This window comes from Primulina eburnea, chromosome 2 (assembly GCF_022965805.1).
Source record: "Primulina eburnea isolate SZY01 chromosome 2, ASM2296580v1, whole genome shotgun sequence".
Classification (NCBI taxonomy): Eukaryota; Viridiplantae; Streptophyta; class Magnoliopsida; order Lamiales; family Gesneriaceae; genus Primulina; species Primulina eburnea.
The window spans coordinates 695174-722202 of NC_133102.1; the positions used below are offsets into that span (position 1 = coordinate 695174).

The 27029-nt window shown below is 36.6% G+C and overlaps 3 protein-coding genes, 1 long non-coding RNA gene and 1 pseudogene across 5 annotated transcripts; 3 read left to right on the forward strand and 2 right to left on the reverse strand.

Moving 5' to 3' along the window:
* On the forward strand, positions 1-4558 carry LOC140816167 (ATPase 8, plasma membrane-type-like). The gene is made up of 13 exons (XM_073175250.1): positions 1-262; positions 383-601; positions 674-811; positions 885-1199; positions 1294-1740; positions 1822-1944; positions 2045-2149; positions 2248-2557; positions 2659-3173; positions 3265-3438; positions 3517-3699; positions 3796-3977; positions 4413-4558. Exons 1-13 carry the CDS (start codon positions 212-214, stop codon positions 4507-4509), a joined length of 2859 nt encoding a protein of 952 aa, XP_073031351.1. The 5' UTR covers positions 1-211; the 3' UTR covers positions 4510-4558.
* A 314-nt stretch (positions 4559-4872) lies between these two features.
* On the forward strand, positions 4873-7420 carry LOC140823963 (uncharacterized; annotated as a pseudogene).
* A 4442-nt stretch (positions 7421-11862) lies between these two features.
* LOC140816188 (uncharacterized) lies at positions 11863-13344 on the forward strand. The gene is made up of 3 exons (XR_012114490.1): positions 11863-11907; positions 12430-13060; positions 13158-13344. It is a non-coding gene; the product is annotated as an uncharacterized lncRNA (long non-coding RNA).
* LOC140816176 (uncharacterized) lies at positions 13062-20021 on the reverse strand. 2 transcript variants are annotated; one of them, XM_073175269.1, is made up of 10 exons: positions 19777-20021; positions 16943-19336; positions 16665-16864; positions 16499-16570; positions 16218-16370; positions 15964-16127; positions 15536-15683; positions 13890-14012; positions 13526-13613; positions 13062-13441 (listed from the first exon to the last, which is right to left on the reverse strand). In XM_073175269.1, exons 2-10 carry the CDS (start codon positions 19008-19010, stop codon positions 13233-13235), a joined length of 3225 nt encoding a protein of 1074 aa, XP_073031370.1. In that variant the 5' UTR covers positions 19011-19336; positions 19777-20021; the 3' UTR covers positions 13062-13232. The 2 variants fall into 2 exon arrangements, with proteins under 2 accessions (XP_073031370.1, XP_073031362.1); XM_073175261.1 differs by having other exon boundaries at positions 16943-20021.
* Positions 20022-21591: 1570 nt separating this feature from the next.
* On the reverse strand, positions 21592-25812 carry LOC140816193 (uncharacterized). Its single transcript, XM_073175287.1, has 7 exons — positions 25467-25812; positions 23863-24647; positions 23679-23775; positions 23187-23357; positions 22745-22887; positions 22051-22161; positions 21592-21981 (listed from the first exon to the last, which is right to left on the reverse strand). The coding sequence occupies exons 1-7, from the start codon at positions 25605-25607 to the stop codon at positions 21918-21920; spliced, it is 1512 nt and encodes a 503-aa protein (XP_073031388.1). The 5' UTR covers positions 25608-25812; the 3' UTR covers positions 21592-21917.
* Positions 25813-27029: the final 1217 nt, after the last annotated feature.

Genomic DNA, 27029 nt, shown 5'->3' on the forward strand with positions numbered 1-27029 from the left:
AGACATCCCCTTTTCTTCATTTGTTCATTGATTTGCATGGAAGCCTAAAAACAACAAAAGAAAAATAGGATTTGTGTGAGAGAGATAGATCATTAATTTGAAGTAAACGGGAGGGAGAGAGAGGGAGATTTATGCTCTCAGTCTTTCTTCCTTTCATATTCTTGTTGAGTTTACTTAAATTTGCACGTTTTCTTGACGAAGTGCCAACATCATGGCCTCGGACTTCTCCTTGGAAGAGATAAAGAATGAACAAGTTGATCTCGTGAGTATTGTTTTCTGGTTCCGACATGGGACTGATAATGAAATCTCGGTTGGACGAAATTTTACTTCATGTTTCCTTGAGTTTTCCATGTGATTGATGATTTATATTTATGCATGACAGGAAAAGATTCCCATTGAGGAAGTTTTCACACAGCTAAAATGTACGAGAGAGGGTTTGACGTCGGAAGAAGGAGAGAAAAGGGTTCAAATTTTTGGCTACAATAAGCTCGAGGAGAAAAAAGAAAGCAAGATCCTCAAGTTTTTGGGATTTATGTGGAATCCTCTTTCATGGGTTATGGAGTGTGCTGCCATTATGGCCATTGTTTTGGCCAATGGAGGGGTAATGTGTAAATCGTGTTGAATTTTGTTTTATTTCAGGCCATTTCTTCATTATATAATTCTGTCAATGCAGGGCAAGCCTCCGGATTGGCAAGATTTCGTCGGTATCATCGTGCTTCTTATTATCAACTCAACAATCAGTTTCATTGAAGAAAACAATGCAGGAAACGCTGCAGCTGCACTTATGGCTGGTCTCGCACCTAAAACCAAGGTACCCTTAATCATCTACACGTGGTTCTTTCTCGGATACCTTTGTTCGATGTCATGATTCATTTTGCTTTTAGGTTTTGAGGGATGGAAGCTGGAGTGAGCAAGAAGCCTCCATCCTTGTTCCTGGAGATTTGATCAGTGTCAAGTTGGGAGATATTATCCCAGCTGATGCTCGTCTCTTGGAGGGTGATCCCTTAAAGATCGATCAATCAGCCCTCACGGGAGAATCCCTTCCTGTAACCAAACACCCTGGTGATGGAGTGTTCTCCGGTTCCACCTGCAAGCAAGGTGAGATTGAGGCTGTGGTTATCGCCACCGGTGTCCACACCTTCTTTGGCAAGGCTGCTCATCTTGTGGACAGCACCAATAACGTGGGACACTTCCAAAAGGTATCATGTGTTTCTTGAATCAAAATGAGAGACAAAATTTTTAACAAATTTCATATTTTAATGCGCCTCAAAGTGGTGTTTATTTTCAAATCAGGTTTTGACTGCCATCGGTAACTTCTGTATCTGCTCCATTGGTGTTGGCATGCTGATTGAGATTGTAGTAATGTACCCGATCCAACAAAGAAAATACAGAGAAGGAATCGACAATCTTCTCGTGTTGCTTATTGGAGGTATCCCAATTGCTATGCCTACAGTTTTGTCAGTGACCATGGCTATCGGATCTCACCGGCTGTCACAACAAGGCGCCATCACAAAAAGGATGACTGCCATTGAGGAGATGGCTGGCATGGATGTGCTATGCAGTGATAAGACGGGAACTCTTACACTCAATAAGCTCACTGTCGATAAAACCTTAGTCGAGGCCTTCCCAAAGAACATGGATAAGGACACTGTTCTCTTGCTAGCTGCCAGGGCTTCCAGGATTGAGAACCAGGATGCCATTGATGCTTCAATTGTTAACATGCTCGGTGATCCAAAGGAGGTAACTTTTTAAAAATATTTTACTCGTGTGAAAAAAAGAATTGATATCATGGTACTATTTTTCTGTTTTGGAGTGCTTCAGGCAAGAGCAGGAATTACAGAGGTGCATTTCTTGCCATTCAACCCAGTGGACAAGCGAACTGCAATCACTTATTATGACTCCGATGAAAACTGGCACAGATGCAGCAAGGGCGCTCCTGAGCAAGTAAATAGATCGTAAAGTTGTCCATAACTAACAGATGGATCCTTTTTTTGGCTCAAATATTGATTGCTGGCATTACATTTTCCCCTCATATTATTTACAGATCATTGAACTTTGTGAGCTTCAAGGGGATGCCAGGAAAAAGGCTCACGAGATTATTGACAATTTTGCAAATCGTGGCCTCCGTTCTCTTGGTGTAGCAAGACAGGTGACTGAGACAAATCAAATGAAGCATCATAAATATATCATTGTTCATACAGGAAATAAATGACGAAACTGTGACGTCGTCTTGTATTGTGATTTCAGACTATTCCTGAGAAAACAAAAGAGAGTGTTGGTGGACCTTGGGAGTTTGTTGGCTTGTTGCCTCTGTTTGATCCTCCAAGGCACGATAGTGCAGAGACGATAAAAAAAGCTCTTGACCTTGGTGTCAATGTGAAGATGATCACTGGTGATCAGCTTGCAATTGGTAAAGAAACAGGACGCAGGCTTGGAATGGGAACAAATATGTACCCGTCTTCTTCCCTTCTTGGCCAGAGCAAGGACGAGTCTATTGCTTCAATCCCTGTTGATGAGCTCATTGAGAAGGCTGATGGCTTTGCTGGAGTCTTCCCAGGTAGGCACCACTTTATCAAAATAAACACACACGGATGTGTTTATGTACACATACAAAGAAGAAATATATTTTGAACGCAATGTTTTGTTTTGAATTCGCAGAGCACAAATATGAGATTGTCAAAAGACTGCAAGAGATGAAGCACATTTGTGGTATGACTGGCGATGGTGTGAACGATGCACCAGCACTCAAGAAGGCAGACATTGGCATTGCTGTGGCTGATGCAACCGATGCAGCCAGGAGTGCTTCAGACATTGTCCTGACAGAGCCTGGACTTAGTGTTATAGTTAGTGCGGTGCTGACAAGTCGAGCCATCTTCCAAAGGATGAAGAATTACACCATATACGCTGTTTCCATCACAATCCGTATTGTTATGGGATTCTTGCTTATTGCCCTTATCTGGAAGTTTGATTTCTCACCATTCATGGTTCTTGTCATAGCAATTCTCAATGATGGAACTATCATGACCATCTCTAAGGACAGGGTGAAGCCATCTCCGGTTCCAGATTCGTGGAAGCTCAAAGAAATCTTTGCCACTGGTGTTGTTCTTGGAACATACATGGCTATCATGACTGTCGTGTTCTTCTACCTGGCAACTGATACCGACTTCTTCACAGTATGTTCTTTCTTCCTTCCTCCGATAACTCAAAATGATTTTCCTTTTCTTTTCATGAGATTCTCAGGAAACATATGGTATTTACTTGTAGGAACACTTCAATGTGAAATCTATTCGGGGCAGCAATGATGAGCTAACCGCAGCTCTTTATCTTCAAGTGAGCATTATCAGCCAAGCGCTCATATTTGTCACAAGATCAAGAAGCTGGTCGTTTGTGGAACGCCCTGGCCTGTTACTCGTCAGCGCTTTCTTTATAGCCCAGTTGGTAATTTCTTGCACAGACTAAAAATTTATCATAGTAACAAATTAAACCCTAGACTAAATACAAGCTGTGGGTTTTCAGGTGGCTACAGTCATCGCTGTATACGCAAACTGGGGATTTGCAAGAATTCAAGGCATCGGATGGGGATGGGCTGGAGTTATCTGGATTTACAGCATCGTCACTTATTTCCCACTCGACGTTCTCAAATTTATCATTCGCTACGGCTTGAGTGGGAAAGCCTGGGATTCCATGATCCAGAACAAGGTACATTATGCCATAAATAAGCATCCTTCAACTGAATTCTCTTTATCCAACGTACCAACTTTACGAATCTGAACTCTTTTTTTCTTGGAAAAACAGACTGCCTTCACGACCAAGAAGGATTATGGCAAGGGTGAAAGAGAAGCGCAATGGGCAGTGGCTCAAAGAACCCTGCACGGCCTATCTAACACCGAGTCTGCGGGCCTGATTAACGACAAGAACAACTACAGAGAACTGTCTGAAATCGCTGAGCAAGCCAAACGAAGAGCTGAAATTGCAAGGTATAAAAAAACTCTAGAAATCATCAGCATAAAGTGGTCACATGCTTTCAAACTTATCAACGACACGGTATTTTAAAATGAGATGTCTAGCAAATGTACTCTATATATATAGCAAATTTTCAAATGTAAAAGTTGAACGTAAATTAAAACTTTGATAGCCCTCGTTTGGACGGCGGACGTACGCATTGACGGCACATGTGAATATATGAACAATTTTCTTGCTACAATTTTGGTTAAAAAACACGTGTCCAAAAATCTTGACAAAAAAGACTCTAAAAATCATCAGCATAAAGAGGTTCTATGCTTTCAAAATTTATTAACACGACACGGTATTTTAAAATTTTGGAAAACTTGGGAATCATGCATGATCCTTGATTTAAACATCATTATAGTGCAGTCTTGGTAATTAGTCTAACCTGAAAAATGTTGCCACAGGCTGAGGGAGCTTCACACTCTAAAGGGACACGTTGAATCGGTGGTGAAGCTAAAGGGACTGGACATTGAAACAATTCAACAACACTACACTGTCTAAGAGTATGATCAAAGAATCTGTCCACAAGAGAATATCACAAAGTGATAAAGAAATTTTCCCCAAGAGTAGAGGACATAGGAATGTTTCTGTTAAAATTTTAGGCCTACCTAGGAGTTTGTCTGTTTGTCTCTAATACAAATTCCAAATTTTTAACGTTTATTTTGGGATTAAATTGATGTACTTCTTCTTTAAATAAATTAGTTGTGAATATTATTATCAGAGAAAAAGAAATCTGTTATATTTCATGTAGTTGGGTCCCCCCTTTATTGTATAAATATAAATATACTAATTTTTATCTTTTATATAAAAAAATTAAATATATATACACACATTTTCTGAACGGCCGTAAACTTGCCACCTAATCCGACATTATTCCCGCCAATTTCATTTCGTGCGCCGATTACAGCACAAGCAAGAAGCGAAACGGCTGAATGCGAAAAGATGACGGAATACGAGCGGAGACGGCTGGAAAACATAAAGCGCAACGGCGAGATGTTGGAGGCGCTTAAGATTCACTCTTGAGTGAACGAACTCTCGGCCGCCGCCGCCAAACGCCAAAGGTTTCAGATTTTTTCCTTTTGATGTGTTTTTATGGGCAACATTGTTGTTGGTATTGATTCGTTTCTAGTTCACGACTGTAGATTTCCTGTTCCAGAAACTGCATACGTCGTTCTTTGTCTTCACAATTTTTGTGATTGTGCGCGCCACTCGCATGCTATCACTTTTTGGGGGAAAATTTGCTTCTTTGGTATTTTTGTGCCTTCTGAATGTACCTATATTTTATTTACTAATCTATCATTTATTAAATACGTGCCATGGCAGAGCTCAGTGTAAACCTTATAAAATTAGTCCGACTAAGAAACCAAAAATCGAAACCACCTGTGGTGCTATGCCGGTCTCTAAGGACACATGGAGTGCCGCCTGACGCATCTACTGTTGGTGGCTTCAAAGATGATAACTATGACGACAATCAGACGAAGAAAATCCGAAATTGAGCACTACCCCCACATCCACAAATTCCCTGCGCAAACCAGTGCTCCTTGCAATGAGAGATGCGTGCACTAGTGATAATTCCTCATATAGGACACTTGTTTCAACCATTTTAAGATGCTCTGAAAATCCCTTTGTGAGAGTGACGTATTTCCCCGGGATTCCATCGAAAATTTGAGGAGAAGTAAATCATTTGAGACACTTAAGGCGCGGAAAAGGGTGTACAGTTAAGTTCGTGTGGATGCCCTGAAATTGTATCAAGAGACATAGCAAGAGTGGTGCCCAGGGAAATTTTGAATTTGAGGTTTTCCCAACTCTTGATGTGCAAATGGTTGTGGTAGGGAACAAGTTTGGCAATATCGGGTTTTGGAATGTTGAAGCAAAAGAAAAGGATGATGGCGGAATTTATGTTAATTTATGTTTATCACCCACATTCAGGACCAATTTCTGTTATTGTGATAGATCCAATTTCCATCTCGAAGGTTAGCATGTCTCATAGTCGTTTTTATGTGAGCATATATATTTTTTTCTTTTAATGTTCTTTTTTTGGCTATATTTGAAAGGTTGGGTATGAGACTAGACAAACGTGTGCTATGTTTTCATTTATTTATTCACTTTTAAGTTTTAACAATGACTCGAGAAAGGACTTACAATGGAGTTGCAACCACGAGTCAATGTTTTTATAGAATGTCATTTCATATCCTTAACTTCTTTTAAATATTTCAATGTAAGATATTTTTTTGATACTTAGAATCATCGTGCAGTGGTTGAGCTGAGAAGCTGGGATTATACTTGTTAATATTATTGGTAAAAGAAATCTCAATCATCAGAACAGTTTTTTAAGGCACTGTTCTTTTTGCATATAAACCTCAATAAGTAAAACAATTTCGATACAGGAACTATCTTGTGGTTGTATTAACCAAAAAAATGTATTTGTGCACTTTTAAAGCATGTAGTTTAGGGTATAAATTTACCCTGCTTTATAGCATCTTGTTTGAGAGTGGAGATTGATCGTTTCAATTGATAAATCTTAGGAGCATTTGATTGAGAAAAACGATCCTTAAGATCCGTCCAGATCTGGGCTACAGTTTCAGCATACAAGATACTTGGACGTATTTCTGGTGAAACGGAGTTAAGAATCCAACTCCCAACTAAGTCGTTACACCGTTCCCATTTGGAAAAATCATCCTTTTCTTGTGGCCTTTGAAGAGATCCATCAACAAAGCTGAACTTGTTTTTAGCACGGAGTGCCATTGTTACCGCACGACTCCATGAACCATAATTGTCTCCGGTCAATAAAGGAGTAACAACCACTGTTGAAGGGCTATCAGAATGATGAATAGCGTAAAGATCGGTTTTGATAAGAGTTAGAAGAGTTTGAAGATGTTTCTTTGCCAGCCATATTGAAGAAACAAGTGGAAAGATGTGGAATTAAATAAGGGAATTATATGTGATATAAGCAACCTGCTCTGATACCATGAGAGAAATGAAGAGGCCAGAATTGAATTCATTTATTCCATCTCATACGTACACTATATAGATGTACTACAAGGATAAAAAATACATAAAAGGAGGAACAGAAAGTTGTTACAACAAATTAATCTAATCTAGTTGATAAGTTAAAACTAAATTTCAAATATGAAAATAACAAACTAAACTAAAAACACTCATATTATCCAACAGAATTGCTGTCATCTATGTCGCCAGTGAAAAAATTGTCACTACCTTGGAGAGTGAACTAGTTTCTGCTATTCCATGTCGTATTGATGTGTATCCATGCAACGTTGGGATGCTTGCAGGGGATACAAGTGGAGGCCAGGTTTACATTCGGACTCCGTCTTAGAAGAATAATTTCTGTTTTGAGCTTTAACCATGTTGTTCCATAAGTTATCCATGGCTATATGAAGTAAATGTTTTCTTGTTTATGCTGTTTAACCAATATATATTTTTCTCTTTTTGGCCTTGATTAATCTTTATTAAAGGAAAACGTGGCTACAAGTAACAGCGATGACATCACATTGGAACGTACATAGTAGAGGTGAAAATGAAAGGCAAGTTAGCCACATCAGGGCCCAAGTTTTGTGTTATACTGAAGCTTCGTGAACTACAATTTGAAAAGTATGTGCGATCAAAACAAGGGAAAAGACAAAACTAACACGAGGCCCGAAAATGAATGAATCTATGTCACTCACGGTGTGTTTGTATGAGATTGATTGCAAACTAAAAATTTATTTATTGAATATAACTTTAAAGTGAGAGCCGATCATCTATACAAAGAAAAAATCGAGAGATGTATTCTTGATTCACTACAAAACTTAGAAATAAAAATCATGAATTCAAATTGTCTCATATCATTTTATATATAGTCGATGATTATGGGAACAAACATTTGTTTTAGGGTCGCTTGTTGGCTTCGTCACTGTTGATAACATAGGACAAACGAATAAATATTACAGCGGGGAATCCATTTGAATGAAAACCTCAAGTTAAACAAATCAGTCGATAAAACGTACGTAGGAAGTAAAATCGACAAAGTAAAAATTTTCGGAATTAATGTCATCAAGAATCAAGTGAAGACATTGTGAAGCACAAGATCCTCAGTTCTATAGAAACTCAAGCATCCTGTGAGCAACACAAGTCCAAACAAAAACGTGGTGACTTTCGTTACGCTTCCCCACAAGTAGGAATCAAGAGTTTCCCTCGTAAAAAGTGTTGGACTTGCCACGTAGAACTAATTTATAAGTCATTCCCTAATTAAAATTCTCTATACCAAAAGTGGACACACTCAACTGATCTAGGTTATTCCTACACTATCATAGTTATAATCATCACTCGTTAAACCCTTTTCTCTATATAAACCCTTGACAAGAAACATGAATTTTATTACAAATTAAAGCCACCAAGTAGAGAGTAAGAGCATATGGGCACCGGATCAGCAAACATAATGTTTCGGTGTGTCTTCGACGGAAGCTTATCAGTGTGCGACATGGACATTGAACGGAGGCCATACCATCGCAATTGTTCATGCGCACTGCATAATTCGAAAGACAAATGTTCACATTCCGATTCGCGACGGAGGACCGTTTCATTCCCCAAAAGAAAAATCGGGAAAGATTGTGTTGTTTCTGTATCAGCTTCCCCTATCTCTTCTTCTCAGTATTCTCATATTTGTAATTCATCAGTTAGGGGTAGGGAATGCAAAAGTGAGGATTCAGTTACATTGGCGAGCAACTTAAGAACTGGTTAGCTTAATCTTTCCTTTTTTTCTTTCTTTTTTCCCCCCATTTTTTAGATAGATTCTTGTAGGCCCTTGTCCGAAGAAAAAATTGAAAGATAACTCCATGCCAGGAGTACTGATTCCTTTTACTGTGTCTGTGAATGCAAATCTGGTTTCTCTTCTTCGGCACTACGGGTGCATGCATTTGAATTTGTGCATGTCGATCTTCAATTTTTCCATTATTACAACTCAAAACATGTTTTAAACAACCAATCAAATTTACATCCTCTTGCCAAATTTGAAAGCATTAGAAAAAATCATAGATTAAAATATATATTAAGAAATAGTTTCGGAGATTACTATCAATGTCTTTTAACAGCTAGCATCTTCCTCCTTGTCGACCCTTTGCGTGCAAGTGCAATCTTCTCCTACTTATTATTCTACACTTTGTCCTTACATATTTAAATTTAGTAGCAATATATTTTATATTAATTTTTACTCAAATTAACCTCTAACATTTCTTTCACTTCTTGCCTATATAATATAATATTTATGGAATATAGAGATATTATTAAAATTATTAAATTATAAATTATTTCTTTAAATAAATTTTATTTAATTTACAAACTATAATACTATTATGTTTTTTTTAAATATATGTGTAAACACATACACATCGATATTATTCATAAGAAAATAAAACATTGATTAAAATTTAAGATATCAAATTTATGTAACTACACTAATGTAATAAATGTAGAACCCACGCCATTAAAAAAAAAAAACACTTTTCCGCTATGATCAATATATTTTTTAACTAAAATAACTTATTGTAATTAAAAATATAATAAAATATTATAAGAATTATTTGGTTATGGATATTAATGTTTTTATTTGTAATTAAAATTTCTTAAATTTAAAAATTTGAAGAAAAAAACTTTTCATATTTCAAATTTCAACTCTTTTGGAAGTACTAAAATATTTTCATAATTTAACTTTTACACAATTTAATATTATATTTTAATAATTGCACAAGACGTTGAGATTTTGATGGAAGAAAAGGTTTTTTTTTTTAATGTTTAATTTAAAAAAATTAATAAGAAATAGAAATATTGATATATATAATCAAATATTACTTGTAATATTTTTTATATCATAATTATTTTTCCAAGTTCAAGTATCTTAAATTGTAATCAGTGTTTTACTTTTTCTTTACGAATAATATCCATATTTTCTGTGTATAAACATATATTTCAAAAATATAGATATTTTTATAGTCGTAACTAAAATAAAATTTATTTAATTTATTAATTTTAATCATATCTCTATATTATATAAATACTATATATACTCTCTTGTATTATAATAAATGCAAGAAGTGAAAGAAATGTTTTGAAAAATTGTTAATATAAAATTCATAGTATATAACTAAAACAATTCCTTATTTTTTTAATAAAAAAAATAACAGCATTAAATAATTTACAATTATTTATGTGATATTTAGAAAAGCGAATAATCAGTCAAATGAGGTAAAGGCCAAAGTTCTGACACACACGAATGGAAATATAATGCCTTTGATTATTGTAATTAAAAAAAAAATTAATAGCATCTCATCAACGGCAATAATATCAGGGCATTTATCTCAAGAAAAGAGTCTAGTTTCCAAGAATTAAATTACTAATAATAATAACTGTAATTTCGGACAAACTAAAAGCTCAAGCTAGAAAACCTTTCGGTTGTAACATCCAAAAGTTTAAGACAGAGCTCCCTCAGAAAATAAATTATGTTTTCCTCCATTTTGCAAAGCGTCAAGAATCAAGTGAAGACCCCTTTGTCAGGTTGCATTGTTTTTTTTTTCACCCACAAGAATAACAAAATAATCATTCTAAATAGTAATAATAATAATGCAAATAATCACAGTAAAGCAGTAAAGCATTCAAGATTAAATTCAGAAAATGGTTATAAACAACAGAGGGAACAAAAAACAAGTTCACGAGGTTCTTAACAGAAAACCGAAAGCCTCGTTGTTTTGTGCTGTTGCAAGGCAAACTGAAGTCAAAGCAAATCGAAAACAAGACGAGGCCGGGAATTCGGGAATTGAATGGATTTTTCGAAAGATTATCATTCCCCTGCCTAGTTGGATCCGTCTATTCAAGGCTCAAACAGTCAAATCATTTGTCCAAGCCGAGCTACCATTTCGGTGTTATGCATACCAACAAATATCCTTTGATTCTAAATCTGGAAGTTTTAAAGCGGAGACAAATTGACTCGTGCCCTCTTGAATTCCATAAATATATGTGAAATGGGTGCATAACTTTCAGGAAAGTTCATATCTTTCACCCATCTTCTCATCTCATCTGACAGATAAAAAGGGAGGGAGAAATGAACACCATTGCAGACGATATAATGCTTCAATGCTTCCATGGAGGCGTATCAGTTCACCAAATGGAGAAAGAGCGAAGGCCGTATCACAGAAACTGCAGCTGTGCATTGCACAAATCAAAAGATGCAAATTCCGGAGCTTGTTCTCATCACAAGAGTGTTACGATCGTGAAGAAGCCTGCATGGTGCAAATGCACTTTGTCAGTAGAAGCTCAAAAATTTTCCCTCCTCCTAAAAAATAAAGAGGAGAGCATCACATTCAATATAGGGAGAATTGAACAATGGTTGGTATTGTAGAAGAATAAACGTAGCTGCTACCTACACTTTTGAATTATAATATCAAAGCTATCTGTATTTACACCACTCCCAAGACTGCAGATTTATCCAATATTGATGAGTTTTAAATATAGTAGAAGATTCATATGATTAAAATCTTGGCTCGACCTTTGAAATTTATTCAAACCTTTACACTCGCTCTATGCATACACAACGTAAGTGTTCCATCAACTCTGATATCAGAAGAAAACTTCAAATTTTTAAAAAGATCAAACTTGTCTTAGATTTTTATTTATAAAAAATTGTTTTAATTTTGAAAACGTAAAAGATATAATTTGGAAATAAATATACATACTGCAAAGTTTCCAATTATTATAGAAATTAGATTTTCCTCCGCACATGTATGTAATAATTTTATCCACGTGACATGTTAGTGGATTTTATTTCATATCCAAAAACATATTATCCGTAATATTATCATTCCACCACTCGGCTTGATAGAAACAACATTGTTTTTGGATCAGTTCTTGAAGGTGGGTTCAGTTTCATTTCTTCTTATTTTTTGTTATTTAGCTAATTTTCTGGTGCTGCAAACTTTTTAGCGAATTTTGAATCCAGGTCTAAAAGTTTCATTTTTATATCTTGAACCAGTGAACTAAATTCTTGGCAAGGCAAAGTTAGCAGGAATTTAGGTGGTGGTAGGCTTAAAATTTCTATATAAATACGAATTTCGCCACTTTTCTTGGTATACTTGTTTTTCATGCCCCTAAATCATGAATTCTTCTGGTCCTGATTGATTTAAAGTCTTTTTGGAACTTGAGGATGAGTAAATGATGTTTCTTGCTCCACATTTTCGCTTCCGAATAGTTCCAATTGAGATGCGCATACAATCGCCTATTTCAAATCTCTGGAGAATACTTGGTAGTCAGTATGTTGATGGCCCTCTCATGATGCATGTAATGAGTTCGCTGATAAACTGTTTTTACGTTGAAACACAACGCAAAACTTCTGTTTGGACTCTGTTTATATGTTGCTCTTAAGGCTGTAATTTACAGTGCTTGATGTGGTCACAGCTGTGGCTTCCATTCCGACATATAACCATCTGAAAGAATCCGCCAATACAACGAATTTGCGGAGTTCCTAGGGGACGAAAGAGCTAAAACCGCTCGTGCAATCTGGAACAGACCTCTTAAGACATTGTACATCAGTGACTGTGGTGAACTTTTAGTTGCAAAACCTATCCTGTCCCCAACTCTACCCTGAGTTTTTCATGCTTCTATGTAGCAATTTTGTAAATTTTCCTTTCAAGCACAAGGCTTACAACTTCCAAAAAAAATGAATCTTTTACTAGTCCCTCCCCATATTGTTGTAACATTCAACTGCGGTTATTCTCTTTCTGGGTTCCATAATTGCTAAAACTTTTGATACTGACAAATTTGTTGTTTTGGCCCATTGTAATTATTTCATGTCATGAAAAAACGTGCTACCATAGCGCTGCCTTAAATAATTGTGTTACTTCAGAGTAGCTTGATGTAGAAGTCGAACACAACAAAACAAAATCGAATTTAAACCAAGAACCCAGACAAGATTTCAAACTTAAATTGGCTAAAAAATATAAAATACCAGTGATGTTAATTCAATTTGGTTGTGTCCGGAATCCTTTCGACCGGGTTATTAAGTGAGGTGGTTGAAATGAAAAACCACAGCCTTCTTTTAGGTTGGTTGAAATTTTTTTAGATACAAATATCAATATATGAATCCTATAACTTCCTTTTTTTCTCAGTATTTGGAGCTAAACGTGTGCATTCATCTTACATATCAAGTTTCCGCAATACAAATCAGACAATACGTCCTAGTATCAGCTTTTGACTTGAGAATTTGGAGACAAAACTTGCTGTTGTCCTTTAGGAGGGAGCTTAGCCGCAATGGCCCTTAATTCATTAGCAATCTCAGTGAAATTTGGCCTCTCCGATGGTTCAGATGACCAGCACCTCTCCATTAGATCTCTCCAATCTGGATCACATGGTTCAGGGACAGGGGGACGCAATGTGTTGCTCACAATACCGCCTATTATATCATGAAGGAATATAAGAAACAGAATTTGTTCCTTACAAAGAGAGTGGTATTAGAATTAACATACGAACGTCGTACCGATGATTGCTCCATAGTGCAAATCTGCGTATGGTTCTTCTCTGGTCAGAAGTTCCCACATCACAATTCCAAATGAAAACACATCAACCTGCAAATGAGGCCCTAAGAATAAAAATCCAACTTAAAGAAATATCGATGATCAAAGCGGATTTAGGACCTAAAATATAATGATATTTACATTTAATTATCTAGAAATGACATTTTTGCAATGCCCTTTTCCCCTCTTTTTTCCCGTTATCATAATCTTTAACATTTTATACGGAAACATCTCTCAGCCGTTGAATCAAATTACGGATTTGGTTCCAAGTTGGATGTGAGTACAGTGCAAAGTGATCTTCGAAGTTAAAAAGAATTAAAGAAAAACCTTATCTGAAACAAGGCTGCTGCTGCCATTAAGAAGTTCTGGTGCCATCCAGGGAAGTGTTCCCCTCACGCCGCCTGAAATTAGCGTTTGACATTTCACCTTGGACAGCCCCAGGTCACCAACCTACAAGTGATCAAGACAAATGAAGACTAAAACAGACAACGTGATGGGATTCAAACATAATTTTCTTCTAACCATGAAGGGTGCATGGAGGACGAATATTAAAAGAGGTTTGAGAACAAATTTGAATGCAAAAATCTAGCTAGGAGAAGCTAAACTTAGATTTGCAAGCTGTCTGCTGATACATAAAAGAAATTATATCAAGGTAATTTCAGGGTACAGAATGATGTACTTGGACTACTTTTGAACCAGCTTCTCGCAACTCATATTCTTTTTTAGATATAATCAATAAATTAGTACAACTCCCACTTCCATTTTTATTTATCAAATTATGTGCTGCAGAGCTTAAACTAAGGACACTATAAACTCAGGTCCGAACATGTAGTATAAAATTTGAGGCAAGTGCCTCGGATTAAAAAAATTTACTAGTAAAATATAGTTAACACATGAGCTCATCACATAAATAATTATTAACGGACAGTGACCTAGGATGAAAACTTAAAGTCCCACCATCTATTATATTTTTTAATCTCGCTTACAAACAATCAGCATGAATCGATAATCAATCCGAAATACCTCCATTATATGTTCTACGACGACCACACTCGTTATCGCTCAATTCCTCTGTCTAAAACTTGGCTACATAATTTTCGTAATCCATCAAAATTTGCATCTACTGAAAGTATTTTTTTCAAGTTGAAGATGCTCGAAACTCATCTATGATCAACTATGTTACAAGAAATACTAAATGGTATGGCTATGTTATTGATCAAGAAAAAATTGATCGAGAATTGATTAACTTAATCAATATTTTCTCTTCCAATACTACGAGGCGAACAATATTAGTCAAATGATTGTGCACGTTCGAAACATAAAATTCATGTTTTGTGGATGGTCTTGACTTTATTAGTATTTGCTTATGACATATTGTTTTGGTTAACATATTGTGTCTATATTTTATTTCTAGAATTTATATTATTTAGGTCAACATATTGTGTCTATCATTTATTTCTAGAATTTATATTATTTAGACTATCAAATTTGTTGATGAAAAAATATATGAATAAGGGCATCATTTTTTTGTGCTAGACTCGGGCCTCAAAAATCTCAGATCCGGCACCATATAAACCCATCTTAGGCACACACATAAAATCGATCCAGAACTAAATTTGAAAGCACATCAACAGAACCAGATTCCCCAATGACACAAATATTCAATCAGAACTTGTAGCTATCTACTAAGTTCCCATTTGATTTCACTGTAAAAGTGCTCAAGCATTTGGCCCAACATCGTAACAAGCTAATGGAAGCCTTGCATGCGTGTATAAAGCTCCAACTAAATTTCACATGCACACGAATGCATACATACAAATTAGAACACACAACACCAAACCATCAAGTTTTCAACAAATTAATATTTACTAGATAGAGATCACAGTTAAAATTGAGATGGGAAAGAATAAGAACCTTTTTAACACGTGTAAGCAACTAAATAGGTAAGATGGATACAAATTTCGGATACATACCTTGCATATTGGGCGATGTGGATCCCGAAGATTAACCAATAAATTGTCACTTTTCAAGTCAAAATGTACGATATTCTTTGCATGCAAGTATTCCATCCCAAAGGCCACATCCATGGAAATCAAAAGACGCTTGCGTTTATCAAGAATCCTGAATACAAGAAGGGTTATGTCTTAGTTTATTGTCAGGTCGCACACCCAAAGTAGGAACATTTTGGCACGCGCATGTGAGTGTTATTGCAGATAACAAGATACGTGCATACACCTCAGCATCAAGATTTGAGAGAGTAATAACTTGGATAAAAAAACCGCAGAAGATTTAGAAAATGCATGGATACCAAGTCCAGGCAGTCAATGGGAAAAGAAAGAATACATAATGCAGGCCCTAATTTAGTAATTAGGTACTACAATTTAGTTTGATGAATTATTACCTCTCGCTCTTCTGCAAGGCATTCCTCAATGAACCATTCACCATGTATTCAGTAACAGTTGCAACTGTACCATCAGGACCATCAAGCACGACCCCATAAAAAGCTACCACGTTCGGATGGTGCAAATCAGCCAGCTTGATTGCCTCATTCCAGAAGTCATCTCTCTGATTATTTTACACCGCCATAAATCAAAACATGAAATATGAAAAATGGGCAATGATTGGATGTTTAAAATCAACACAGTTATGACTGACCATGCGTTCTTGTTCTGAAGGCTTCCCAGCAAAACATCTATCATTGATACGTTTGATTGCAACATCCGTACCTCTCCACTTTCCATGGTAAACGGTACCAAAGGTACCAGAGCCCAATTCTCTTAGCTCTTCCAGGTCACTATTTTTAATAATCTGGCATAAAGAAAAGAAAGGAGGAAAAAATGAAAAGGTCAGACAGACAACAGAGGATGAAGTGGCAAGATTTCATCCCTACACTATATAAGAATCACAAAAGAAAATCATTTAAAGCAGAAGGATACCTGCAAGCGACCCATGCCGTCAGATGTAGGGAACCCTAAGTTTATCTTTTCTGGCAATTTGGCCTTGATTTCCTGAATGATAAAATTGTTGGAACGTATAATTCCAGTAGCACATAATTCACACACTCAGGTGCTCATACAAGAAAGAGAAGAGGCAACCACTAACCTCAAATTTATCCCTGGGCTGCATTTCTACAGTTGGTGGTTGAATTTCACCATTTTGCTGGGTCATAGGTGAAGAATCGCTCCAAGAATTTGGTGATAGTTCCGAATTTGAAGGGACAGATGAGTGAAGAACAGAAGCAACTACACCCTCAGCAACAGCTTGAAGTTCTTGTTTTATCAATTCATCTGAATCAACTTTAACTGAAATAAGATAAGCTCATGAGTAACAACACAAGGGACCCAAATAAACCAAAATGTAACAGGAGAATAATTTGTCACCTTTGTTGTCCACTGGAGTCTCTATCACTGGATTCAAGTAATTACCAGGCCCTGCATTCTCCCTAATAAGTTTATTGGGCCTGGGAGGAGGGAAATGAGAATCAAGCCGTAAGTTCCAGGGATCCTGGTTGCTAAATAATGATGCTGAGTTGTCTGGGATTTCTCCAACCCTGGAAGATGGATACATTGATGATGTGCTATTTCCCTCGACAGTAAAAGTTTCCTTATCACCAGACATTCTTGATGGCAGCCATGAAGTGCTGTCCCTCTGTTGTGCCTCTAGTACGTCTTTCTCTCTAGACTCAGCAACAGATTTGACCATCTCATTTTCAACTATAATTTCGGAAGGGCGTATATGGAGATTTTCCAATCTCCCATCGATTTGTCTCAGATGGTCAAATGCCGAAGAAGGAGAATCATCTCTAGGATTTCCACCTGCAAGTTTACATGCAAATTGGTCTGGGGATACACCAAAGACATCATCTGAAGTCTGCAATGGCATGCATCCAACGGGAACAAAATCATTATTTAAAGGCATGCTAATTGTCGTTCCCTGTATAACCTGGCGTTGAGGCTGGACAGTATTAGCTTGCATTGGTTGAGGAGTATTAGTTACAGGCATACCGAATGGAGATTGAACTGCACTAGTCGCCATCATGCCAAGGGGAAATTTCACCTTAGAATGTTCAGGATTTTCTGGCTTCTGATGAATAGCTTTCTCATCCATATTCTGCTCCTCAAACTTCCGTGAAACCCCACTTCCCTCTGTCTGAATGTATCCACTTTCACGATCCTCCTTACCTGCAACTCTTGGCAGTGCCCCAGCAGATAATTGTTCCGTGAACCCTTCTGAAAGGGCTCCAGTTACAGCAGGCCTATTTATTGTGTGTCCGCGGTCATCCAAGTGCAGACTACGATATACTGATCTTGAGTCAGTCAAGGTGCTTAGCGGAAATTCTTTTTGCTCCTGAGCTATGGTATCTGAATGAGCATGAGGCAAAGCTTTTTGACACATATAACAGTCTTCAAATCTAGGAATTACGTCAGAAACTAAAACTGGTTGCGGAGGTAGGCCACCCTCTGAAAAGGTTATTTGCTCAGGATGTAGAATTTGATGCCAATTGTATACTGACGGAGCCTGAGCATGATGCGTGCTATGCCCTTGTTCAGGTGGAAGTTGGACAACCCTATGAGACACCACATGTTCTGAAGGATAATGCTCCACACGAACTTGTCGAGGCTGAATCGGGGAAGGAACAGCACTAGGATTCATGATGGAAGGATTTGTTGTCATATGTATAGAAGGCGGAAACTGTTGAGGTAGAGCTACAGTAGGGATGGACTGTTGGGTGTATACAGGAGACACTGCTTGCAAGATCTGTGAAGGGAACCCCATTTGAGAAGGAAGTTGCACATGGCTAGCAGGGTTTAAAGTTTCCCGATGAGAATCAAGATAAGTCTGCATGTAAGGAGCAGTTGGAAAAGCCATTCCCTGTACTGAATGGGGGACGGTGAGAGGGACATGTCTGTCTACTTCTTGTTCAGGAAATGGACCTACAGAAGGATCAATATGTGGTGCAGGATTAGGATCTGCATACATCATTCTTGAACTTGTCTCTAGCGGCACACGAGGATTTCCCATGTGCGAAAATCCACAGTTGAATGGCAGACCATGAGCCTCTCCCTGAGCGGGGCTAGAGCTCTCAGCACCCTCAGTAACACTCAAATCTGAATTCTGAGCAGAATCAGCACTCTCAATGCTCCCCTTCCTAGCAATTTGACCTGCAACACTAAGTCGATCCATAATCCCATTCACTGCCTCGACATATTTCTGTCCACTATCCTGAAAATCCCCAATATGTATGGGGACAGGACTCTCAATCTCGGAAGGTGAAAACAAAAAGATTCTCAACTTAGAAGACCCATCTGAAGACCTCTCAATCAACTTCTCATATTCATCCATCATGTTCTCAAGATCATCAGGGCCCGAAACAGACACTAGGGCATCGAGTTCCTCATCCGGTAACTGGTACTTAATCACAACACTCTGCCCACAAATATCTATCATTTTCTGAACAAATTCACCGAAACTTGCACCTCTCCTAATACTGATGATCCTAGTTTGTCCACCAACATATCTCAATGTCCCGTCACTTGGTCGAGGCAATATTTTCCCACCGAAACTGCATAAAAACTTAACCTTCCGCCCTGAGACAGAATCATCACCACCCTCATCACTAGCATGATCAGAGCCCACGCCCCGTGTCCCCACGGAAGGGGCACAAGTGTACCCTGTTGTTGAATTAACTGTGGGACCCACAACACCTTGTTGAAATGGCGGTGGTACCACATTCTGGACCCACCTGGCTACTCCAGGAACCGCATTGTTCAAACCTAGATTTATAAACTGAGCATCATGAACTGTTGCAGGATAATAAACAGCAGGATTGGATCCGGGGCTACCCCCTAAATCGGTATATGGGTTTGCGTAAAACCCTTCCATGGGCTTCCCCGATGAAGTCACAGCCAGCGCAATTCGCGGGTCCTCAGCCACAGTTCTTACTATATTTAGCGGGCGTAAAGATTTGGGTATTGAGTTCTGATCGAAGGCCATAATTTAATCTATGTACTTTAGAATTTCCTAGCAATCCCGTTAAAAAAGATTGAATCTTGTGCAAAATCTACAAAAGCAATATGAAACTTGGTCTCTTTCGTACTCGTATTCAGTCTGAGAGTCTATATAATACACCCATTAAGCTGAAACAAAGAGGAGAAAAAAAACCACAAACAAAGACAAATAGACTCGACACAAAATCAATACAAAAAATACCCACCAAGAAAATACGGATTCAAAACATGGAGAAAACACCGAAGCACCGTTTTTCAAGGGAACGCCTGAGGGAGGAAGATGCAGCCCTGGATTCGGTGAGCTTAACACCAACCAGTTTCCTGGTATATAATCAAGTGTGTGTATGTATAGATAGTATACAGTTGTATTTCCCTGAAAATAATCTTCTGAATGAGGATAGCTGGAAGAGAACCTCGGGGAGGTGCCGCTCATTGCCTAGATGTTGGTGAGCAGGACAAATAAATATTTTTTTATTTCAGAAAAAAACAATATTATTGTTATTATTTATTTTCTTAGGTATTAAGTTTAAATTTTTTATTATTATTTTTTAAAAAAATAGTGTGTGCGTGTGAGAGTGGGAGGAGTTAGGGCCACGTGGAGAGGTGCATGTACAAATCTATTTCGCTAGAAGAATTTGGTCTTGAGCAGGCTTTGCATTTATGATCGTTCATTATATTGTAATTAACTAATACACCATCGAGTAATCAATTATAACTAATTACATTCATCCATTATACTAGATAGATAAACGTTTGAGAAAACAACACATCAGTTGGATAAATCGTATTATGCGAATCTATTATAAACGTTAATTCATCTATTATAAACGTTAATTCATCGCATTCATCTAGTTCTTTGACTCAGTCAATGATATAATATTTTTTTAAGTATATAGCAAACATTGTTTTTATGATATTAGTTAGACATTATGGGGAAAATAGAATCAGGACACAAATATATTGTATGGCTAAAACTTTACATCCAATAATGTTAATATATGTAATTGATTTTTTTAAAATTAAATTGAGAAATATAAATTATTAGTAATAAATGCAAGACTAAAAAGTTAGTGTTGACGGGTCACTTGTCACACCTGAAAACAATGTGTTGGCATATGACATACATAATTACATTTTCGTCCAAATTAATTTGCTGAAAATATTTATTCTGAATTTTGGACGCATGTGTGAATGTGAATGAGCACGTCATCACTTCCATAAAATATTATAAGATTTTTAAGAAAAATAATAATAACTTAAATGGAATGAGTATAATATTAATTTTCAAATTCAAACTTTTGGACACTGTATTCCAAATGGTCACCTCACATTTAAATTGATATCATCATTTTTATCATTTAAGTGGTTATTTTTGGTACTTAAAATATGTGAAATCGAATACCAGAAGTAATTACATAAGACTCTCATATGTAATAATAAATCATAGAATAAATAGTATAGGTATATATCAAATAATAAGTTTTTTTTTTCAAAAATTAATAATTTCAGTTTTTTTAAAAGAAAATAATATTTGTCTGGATTTCAGGGAAAGAACTTTTACTTGCAAAGTACACAATTTTACATGGACAAATTGTGAAAATACACTACCCCTTTGTATTTTTTCTATATTTTGTATTAATTGGTCCCAAAATTAACTTTTATAAAATTAGATATAAAATAATTGAAACAAAGTGATATAACTAATTTTCAAAATAATCAAAAACTTGTGTGAGACGATCTCACGGGTCGTATTTTGGGAGACAGATCTTTATTTGGATAATCTATGAAAAAGTATTACTTTTTATGCTAAGAGTATTATTTTTTATTGTGAATATGAGTAGGGTTGACCCGTCTCACAGATTGTGATCCGTGAGACGGTCTCACATGAGACCTACTCTCCAAAATAACCAACATGGATTTTGTCTCTAAAATTGAAGTTGATGTCTTTTCAAGAAGTTCCAAGACTGCCTCATTCCGATGCTTTTCTTTCCTAAGAGAGTGACACTTCCTTCCGACAAAAGTTATTTTGATGGTCATCTTCAATCTCATATATATAATTACATATACATGAAACACAAACTGGAACACGGTTGTGTTAGAAGAAAAATATTCTGTTAACGAAATTTTAAAAAAACAAAATCTAGGTATATGTAACATAAAAGAGCAAGAATTCAAGCAAAGGATAGGAAGCCATCACTTTTTTAGTATCTTCGAGTGTTAAAAACTCATTTCTTCTCTTTCCTTGCTGCCCTTCTCAAATAGCCCCCCCAGTGGTTCCATAGATGAGGAATAAAAGCAGAGTATATTATCATTCATTAATAAAAAGAAAACGCAGTAATCCCTCGCCTTAGTTGGAAACAGAGATCTCTGTGAAACCTTCGCGAACATCTCCTCGACAGAGTGGGCACACACTGGAGAATCAGAATCGAAATGGTAATTAAATGTGAGCTTGATAAATTAATGCAGTAATGTTCACATACCCATGAATCTCTTTAAGCCATTTATCTACACATGATATGTGATACTCGTGTTGGCATGGAAGAACACGTATTTTGTCCCCCTCCTCGTACTCGGCAAGGCAAATATAGCACCTGCATTGACATACTTTCATCGTACAAAGATGATAAACCGAAGGCCAAACAACGTTATTAAATACTCAAATTCCAGGTTGTTTGTTTCTATAGCCCCATTCAATGAATGGGTCCTCTAGACTAAATCACTCTATACACCAATCATCTCAGGTATCAGTACATATAAACAAAATAATCATTCTTTCCACAAGTTCGTAGCATTTACATTATTGATGACGGAGATGCACTTCCCAAATCAAATGTGATAAGAAAGTACAAGTATCTTATAAGCTTCGGGTAAGGAACCCAAGCGTACTTTTGGGCAACTTTTAGCATTAGTTGGTCAAATTTCAAACCACAATTCGTCCGCTCTATTGCAACTCTTGCATTCCATGAGATATGGGCTCGGGTATGAATTAACTTAACTTTCCTTTGGTTAGTAGTCTCCTAGAATTTTTCGTTTGTGTCGTACTGTCGTTCCACATGGTATCCGCACAAATAAAAATCTTAACCACCCCCTTTGACACAGGGGTAAGAACAATAGTCACCCCCACCAAATCTTCTAATTTTTCCCACAGCATAAAAAAGGAAGAAGAAAACATACTGAGTAACATCATCTTCAGATTGAGATCTCACTGACTTTCCTTGAGTCTTCACGGGGAAAGAGTCGACGACCGATTCTGGAGCTGGAAGTGAGACCATGGACAAGGAAAGAGACATGGGCTGTTGATGTATTTGATCAAGAACCTGCATATTTAAGGTAATAGAAAACAAACAAATTAAGTAAGAGCTGCATAGAAAAAAATTAATTCATTTGTAGCATAAAGGGCCAGGAGGAAAGTTAAACAGTGCAAAAAAAAGTTCATGCTATCAACTTAACCATCAAATCCTAAATATTTTTCTCATCTCAAGGCCGAAAAGAAAGTAAAAATGAGTCTTTACTGTCTTCAAAATGCACGAATCAATGGGTTTTAGTTTTTACAAAAATCCAGGATATATAACACATCAAGTATGACTGATTAAAACTCACTAATAAATAAGTATACCTCAAACAATGCTTCAGCCAGCATGACAATTCGAGAAATACCAGAACGAGCACTAGAACCAGATTCTTCAGCTGAAAAACCTTGGTGGCATGAGCATGAGCCATCAGCATGTATCCCTCTGGGACAGACTGCCATTCTATGATTGATTGAATCAACACTACCACTCCAGAGCTGCATAAGATAAGTAGTTAATGACTGACCATAAGCAGAATGACTAATTAGACAAAGTTTGAAAGCAGTAACACATCCCATCAAAACAGACTCACGTCATACCTACAGAAGAGAAATAAGCAGAACAAGAGAACATATTATCACTATGTTTTTTGAGGTGTAGCGAGATAAGAAAATTAAAAGGAGGACGGCCTGATTTCAAGAAACATCGACAAAAGACAAAGATTATGATATTTAGGTGAAGCTGAGGAAGAGAATACACCAACAAACTATCTCTAACTGTGATGACATCCCTCCAATAAACGAAGGAAAATATACTACCTCAGATCTTGAATGCCATTGCTGTTCATTACCACCTCGAGTTGTATTCCTGCTTGATCTGAAATCTCCTCCAAGTTCGTCGCTAAAGAAGTCGCCACTGAAATGAAGGAGATGTCTGACATGAGAGGTGATACCATGAAAATATTTAGGTGAAAAAAGGAAGGCTCTTTGATCTCTCTCTCACCTGGAATTGCGTCTAGTAAAAGCATCCCAAAATAATCTTCTACTATTCCTTCTTGCTTCTTGACTGCTTATCTCGGAACTTCTAGATGACATGTTTGAGGATGTACTCACGATGTCAACATGCAGAAGGCTCTCATCTTGCTGGTTTTGTTCTCTTTCTGACACTAGAAATCCTAAATCTGAAGGTACTCTTTCATCTATAGTACTATTTCTCAGAAACTGGAAGTCAATGGGTGAATCAGAAACAACTGAAGAAGAACCAAACTCAGAACTAGAAAAGTCAGTTTCATGGACATTATTTTGAACCAACGCTTCATCTAACATAAATTCTTCGTGACCACGAGAAGGCAGACTCGAATAGCTGAGCCTTTCACTGACTTGAGAAGAATCTCCATTCATGCTGCTATTTATTCCCTTAAAAGCAATCATGGAGGCTTTCTCTTTTTCAGTAACACAATTCTGACATGGTTGATCTACATAGGAAGTACTTGCAGATTCATTACCTCTAGAGTTAATAATGAGTGGATCATATGGAACTGATTCCTTGCTTTCAGACAAGTATTTCCCTTTATCACGACGCTCAACGTTGTTTGCATTTGCTCTGAGAGTAGGATTCTCGGTAGCATCTTTGTGGTTTACAGATGAGACCCTATTTTCATTTTTTATACTCATTAGACAAGTTCTAATGCCCCGGGAAATATTAGAACCCTTACTCTGGGCACTGAACTTTTCTTGAATACCTTGCCCAGAAGAATTCACCAGCGATTCAGCTGGATGATCTTCCAACTGCAGAAACAAATGACTGACACTTAGATGAGCATGAACAATGAGTAGCAAGATAAAACAGATTAGCTCAACCCATCCTGAACGCATATCGAAGAAGAATGCTGGGCTAGTACAGATCATCTGACTATGTCATCAGTAACATCACCAAAAAATTTAAGTTCTCCCCCGCAATAGTGTTATTCTCCCGTTATATTGTTATATATATTATAAACGGACAAGCTAGATGGTAAGTAATATCTTTTGAAAACCAAGTAGATCTCCAAAGATTTTCTTTTGCAACATTAATTAACTATAATCAAAAGTCAGAGGCAAAAAAACAGTCAAGGCTCTGTTTAACAGTCCATATAGTGCAATCACTCTAGAATAATGGGTTAAGGAGCCGTTGCAATTATTTCCACCAACGGTAGACTAATGTTTTTATATATAAAAATCAAGTTTAAAAATCATAAACCTCTCGTCCCTGCCTTATCATTGTCGAATTATCTTGATCTCTTTGAGGATAAATCAGAACTTTGTTTGGGCGAACCGAAAAAAGTAGATATAGGTATGAAATTTTGAGGTGATTCCCTATTGAAAGCAAATTCCTCTATAGACAAAATTGTAACTAAACATTCGCAAAAGAAAATTCTGCGACAGAATATTCCTCAAACCATCTCCTTGTGATACATAAATCCATCGAAAAATGGACAATTTCGCGTCGAGCCCATCAAGAAGCACAAAAAACATATAGTGAAGGGGGGAAACAACGAAAAAAGGTCGCAGACAACCACAAGACAAAAAGGAAACATCAGACATGTAACGTAAGAATAAACCACGTACCTCGTCCGGCGAGCGAGAAGAGGAGGATGCGCCGCAGATGATGAGAGAAGAGAGGGTGCGTTTCAAGGAACGTCGTCTTAATTTGTGCGACCCTGCTCGAGGAGACGGGCTCGAGCGCATTCCGCTGTTGCCTAACCCCATCTGAAATTCTTCTCTTTCCCCCTCTCTCAACCCACATAGAAAATCAAATTATCTGTATATTAAATTGAATTTATAAGCAAAAATTGTGGAGTTCTCCTTGTATTGGTGAGGAAGGTGACAACAACAATGGAGGGCCAGCGCCTGCGTGAGAAGACACGGCTGAGAGGTGAGAGGTCATTACAGAGAATGATTTCTCTGGAAAAAGTTCCATTTTTAGGTGGTCCTTTATTTATTATCGAGAAAATTGTTTTTGATTAATTAACGATATTTGTTTTCGTGTTATTTTTATTTTTTTATATTATCAAATTTTGATATAATAAAATAGTGTTAACGTTTTGTCATATTACGTCATCGTTCCATATAATTTTTTTAAATAAAATTGTTAAAAATAGGAAATATATTACTAAAAATTAATTTGATAACAAATAATATTAAAATGGTAATTAATCAAACATATATATATATATATATATATGACGACGATTTGTAGATTTCTTTTTATTATTTCATTTGATGGCAAAAAAACTTTAATATATATATATATATATATAAAATTTCCAACTTACTTTTTTTTGTGAATGAGGTTGATATTTACTTTATTAACTAAATTTATATAGTGGTAAAGCTTCTATGATTCTCCACCCTATAATCATCCAACTATATATATCATATTTTTATTGACATTTTATTTTTTCTCAAATCATTTCAATGTATAAAGTTTTTAATTTTATTTTATTTTATTTTTAAAAAAATACTACTTCATTCTTAATATTTTTAGAAACAGGCGTGCTTTAATATTTTATCCCTCGAGATGGTCGTCCATGCTCTATTCAATGTTTATAAGCGAGATGGTCGTCTGTGCTCTATTCATTGGTGTGTCTAAAACAAAGTAATCATTGACTTATCCTTTGTAAATACCAGGTTTGCTTGAAAATTCATTCATTTAGACAATCTTGCAATAAATGTGTAAACCCTCTATATATTTTATTGACAAAAATCATTTCACGAACTTAAGTGTCGGAGTGGTCACGTCGGAGAATATTCCGACACCACCACCAACTTCTCCGTTATCTTTAAGTATGCTGACATACCAGAGCCCGATCACTTTTCATCTAAAATCCAATATATCAGGACGGAAAGCAACCCGACGTGGTGTGATTGTCAACGCATTCAGATCCAATTCACCCTGTCACCGTCAAATATAATATTTTTTTTTGGTGTACTTATGTATTTGTTAGTATGTTTTTTATTTCCAAACTAAATTTAACGGCAATGAGATGAATCAATTTTTACTTTTTGTCACGTGTTCTATCGATCATAAGTGATCCAGTAGAGTATTTATTATTATATCTCTTACAACGATGGTGGTTAATATAGTAACTATTTTGGTAAATTTATATCACTAAAACAATCAATTATAAT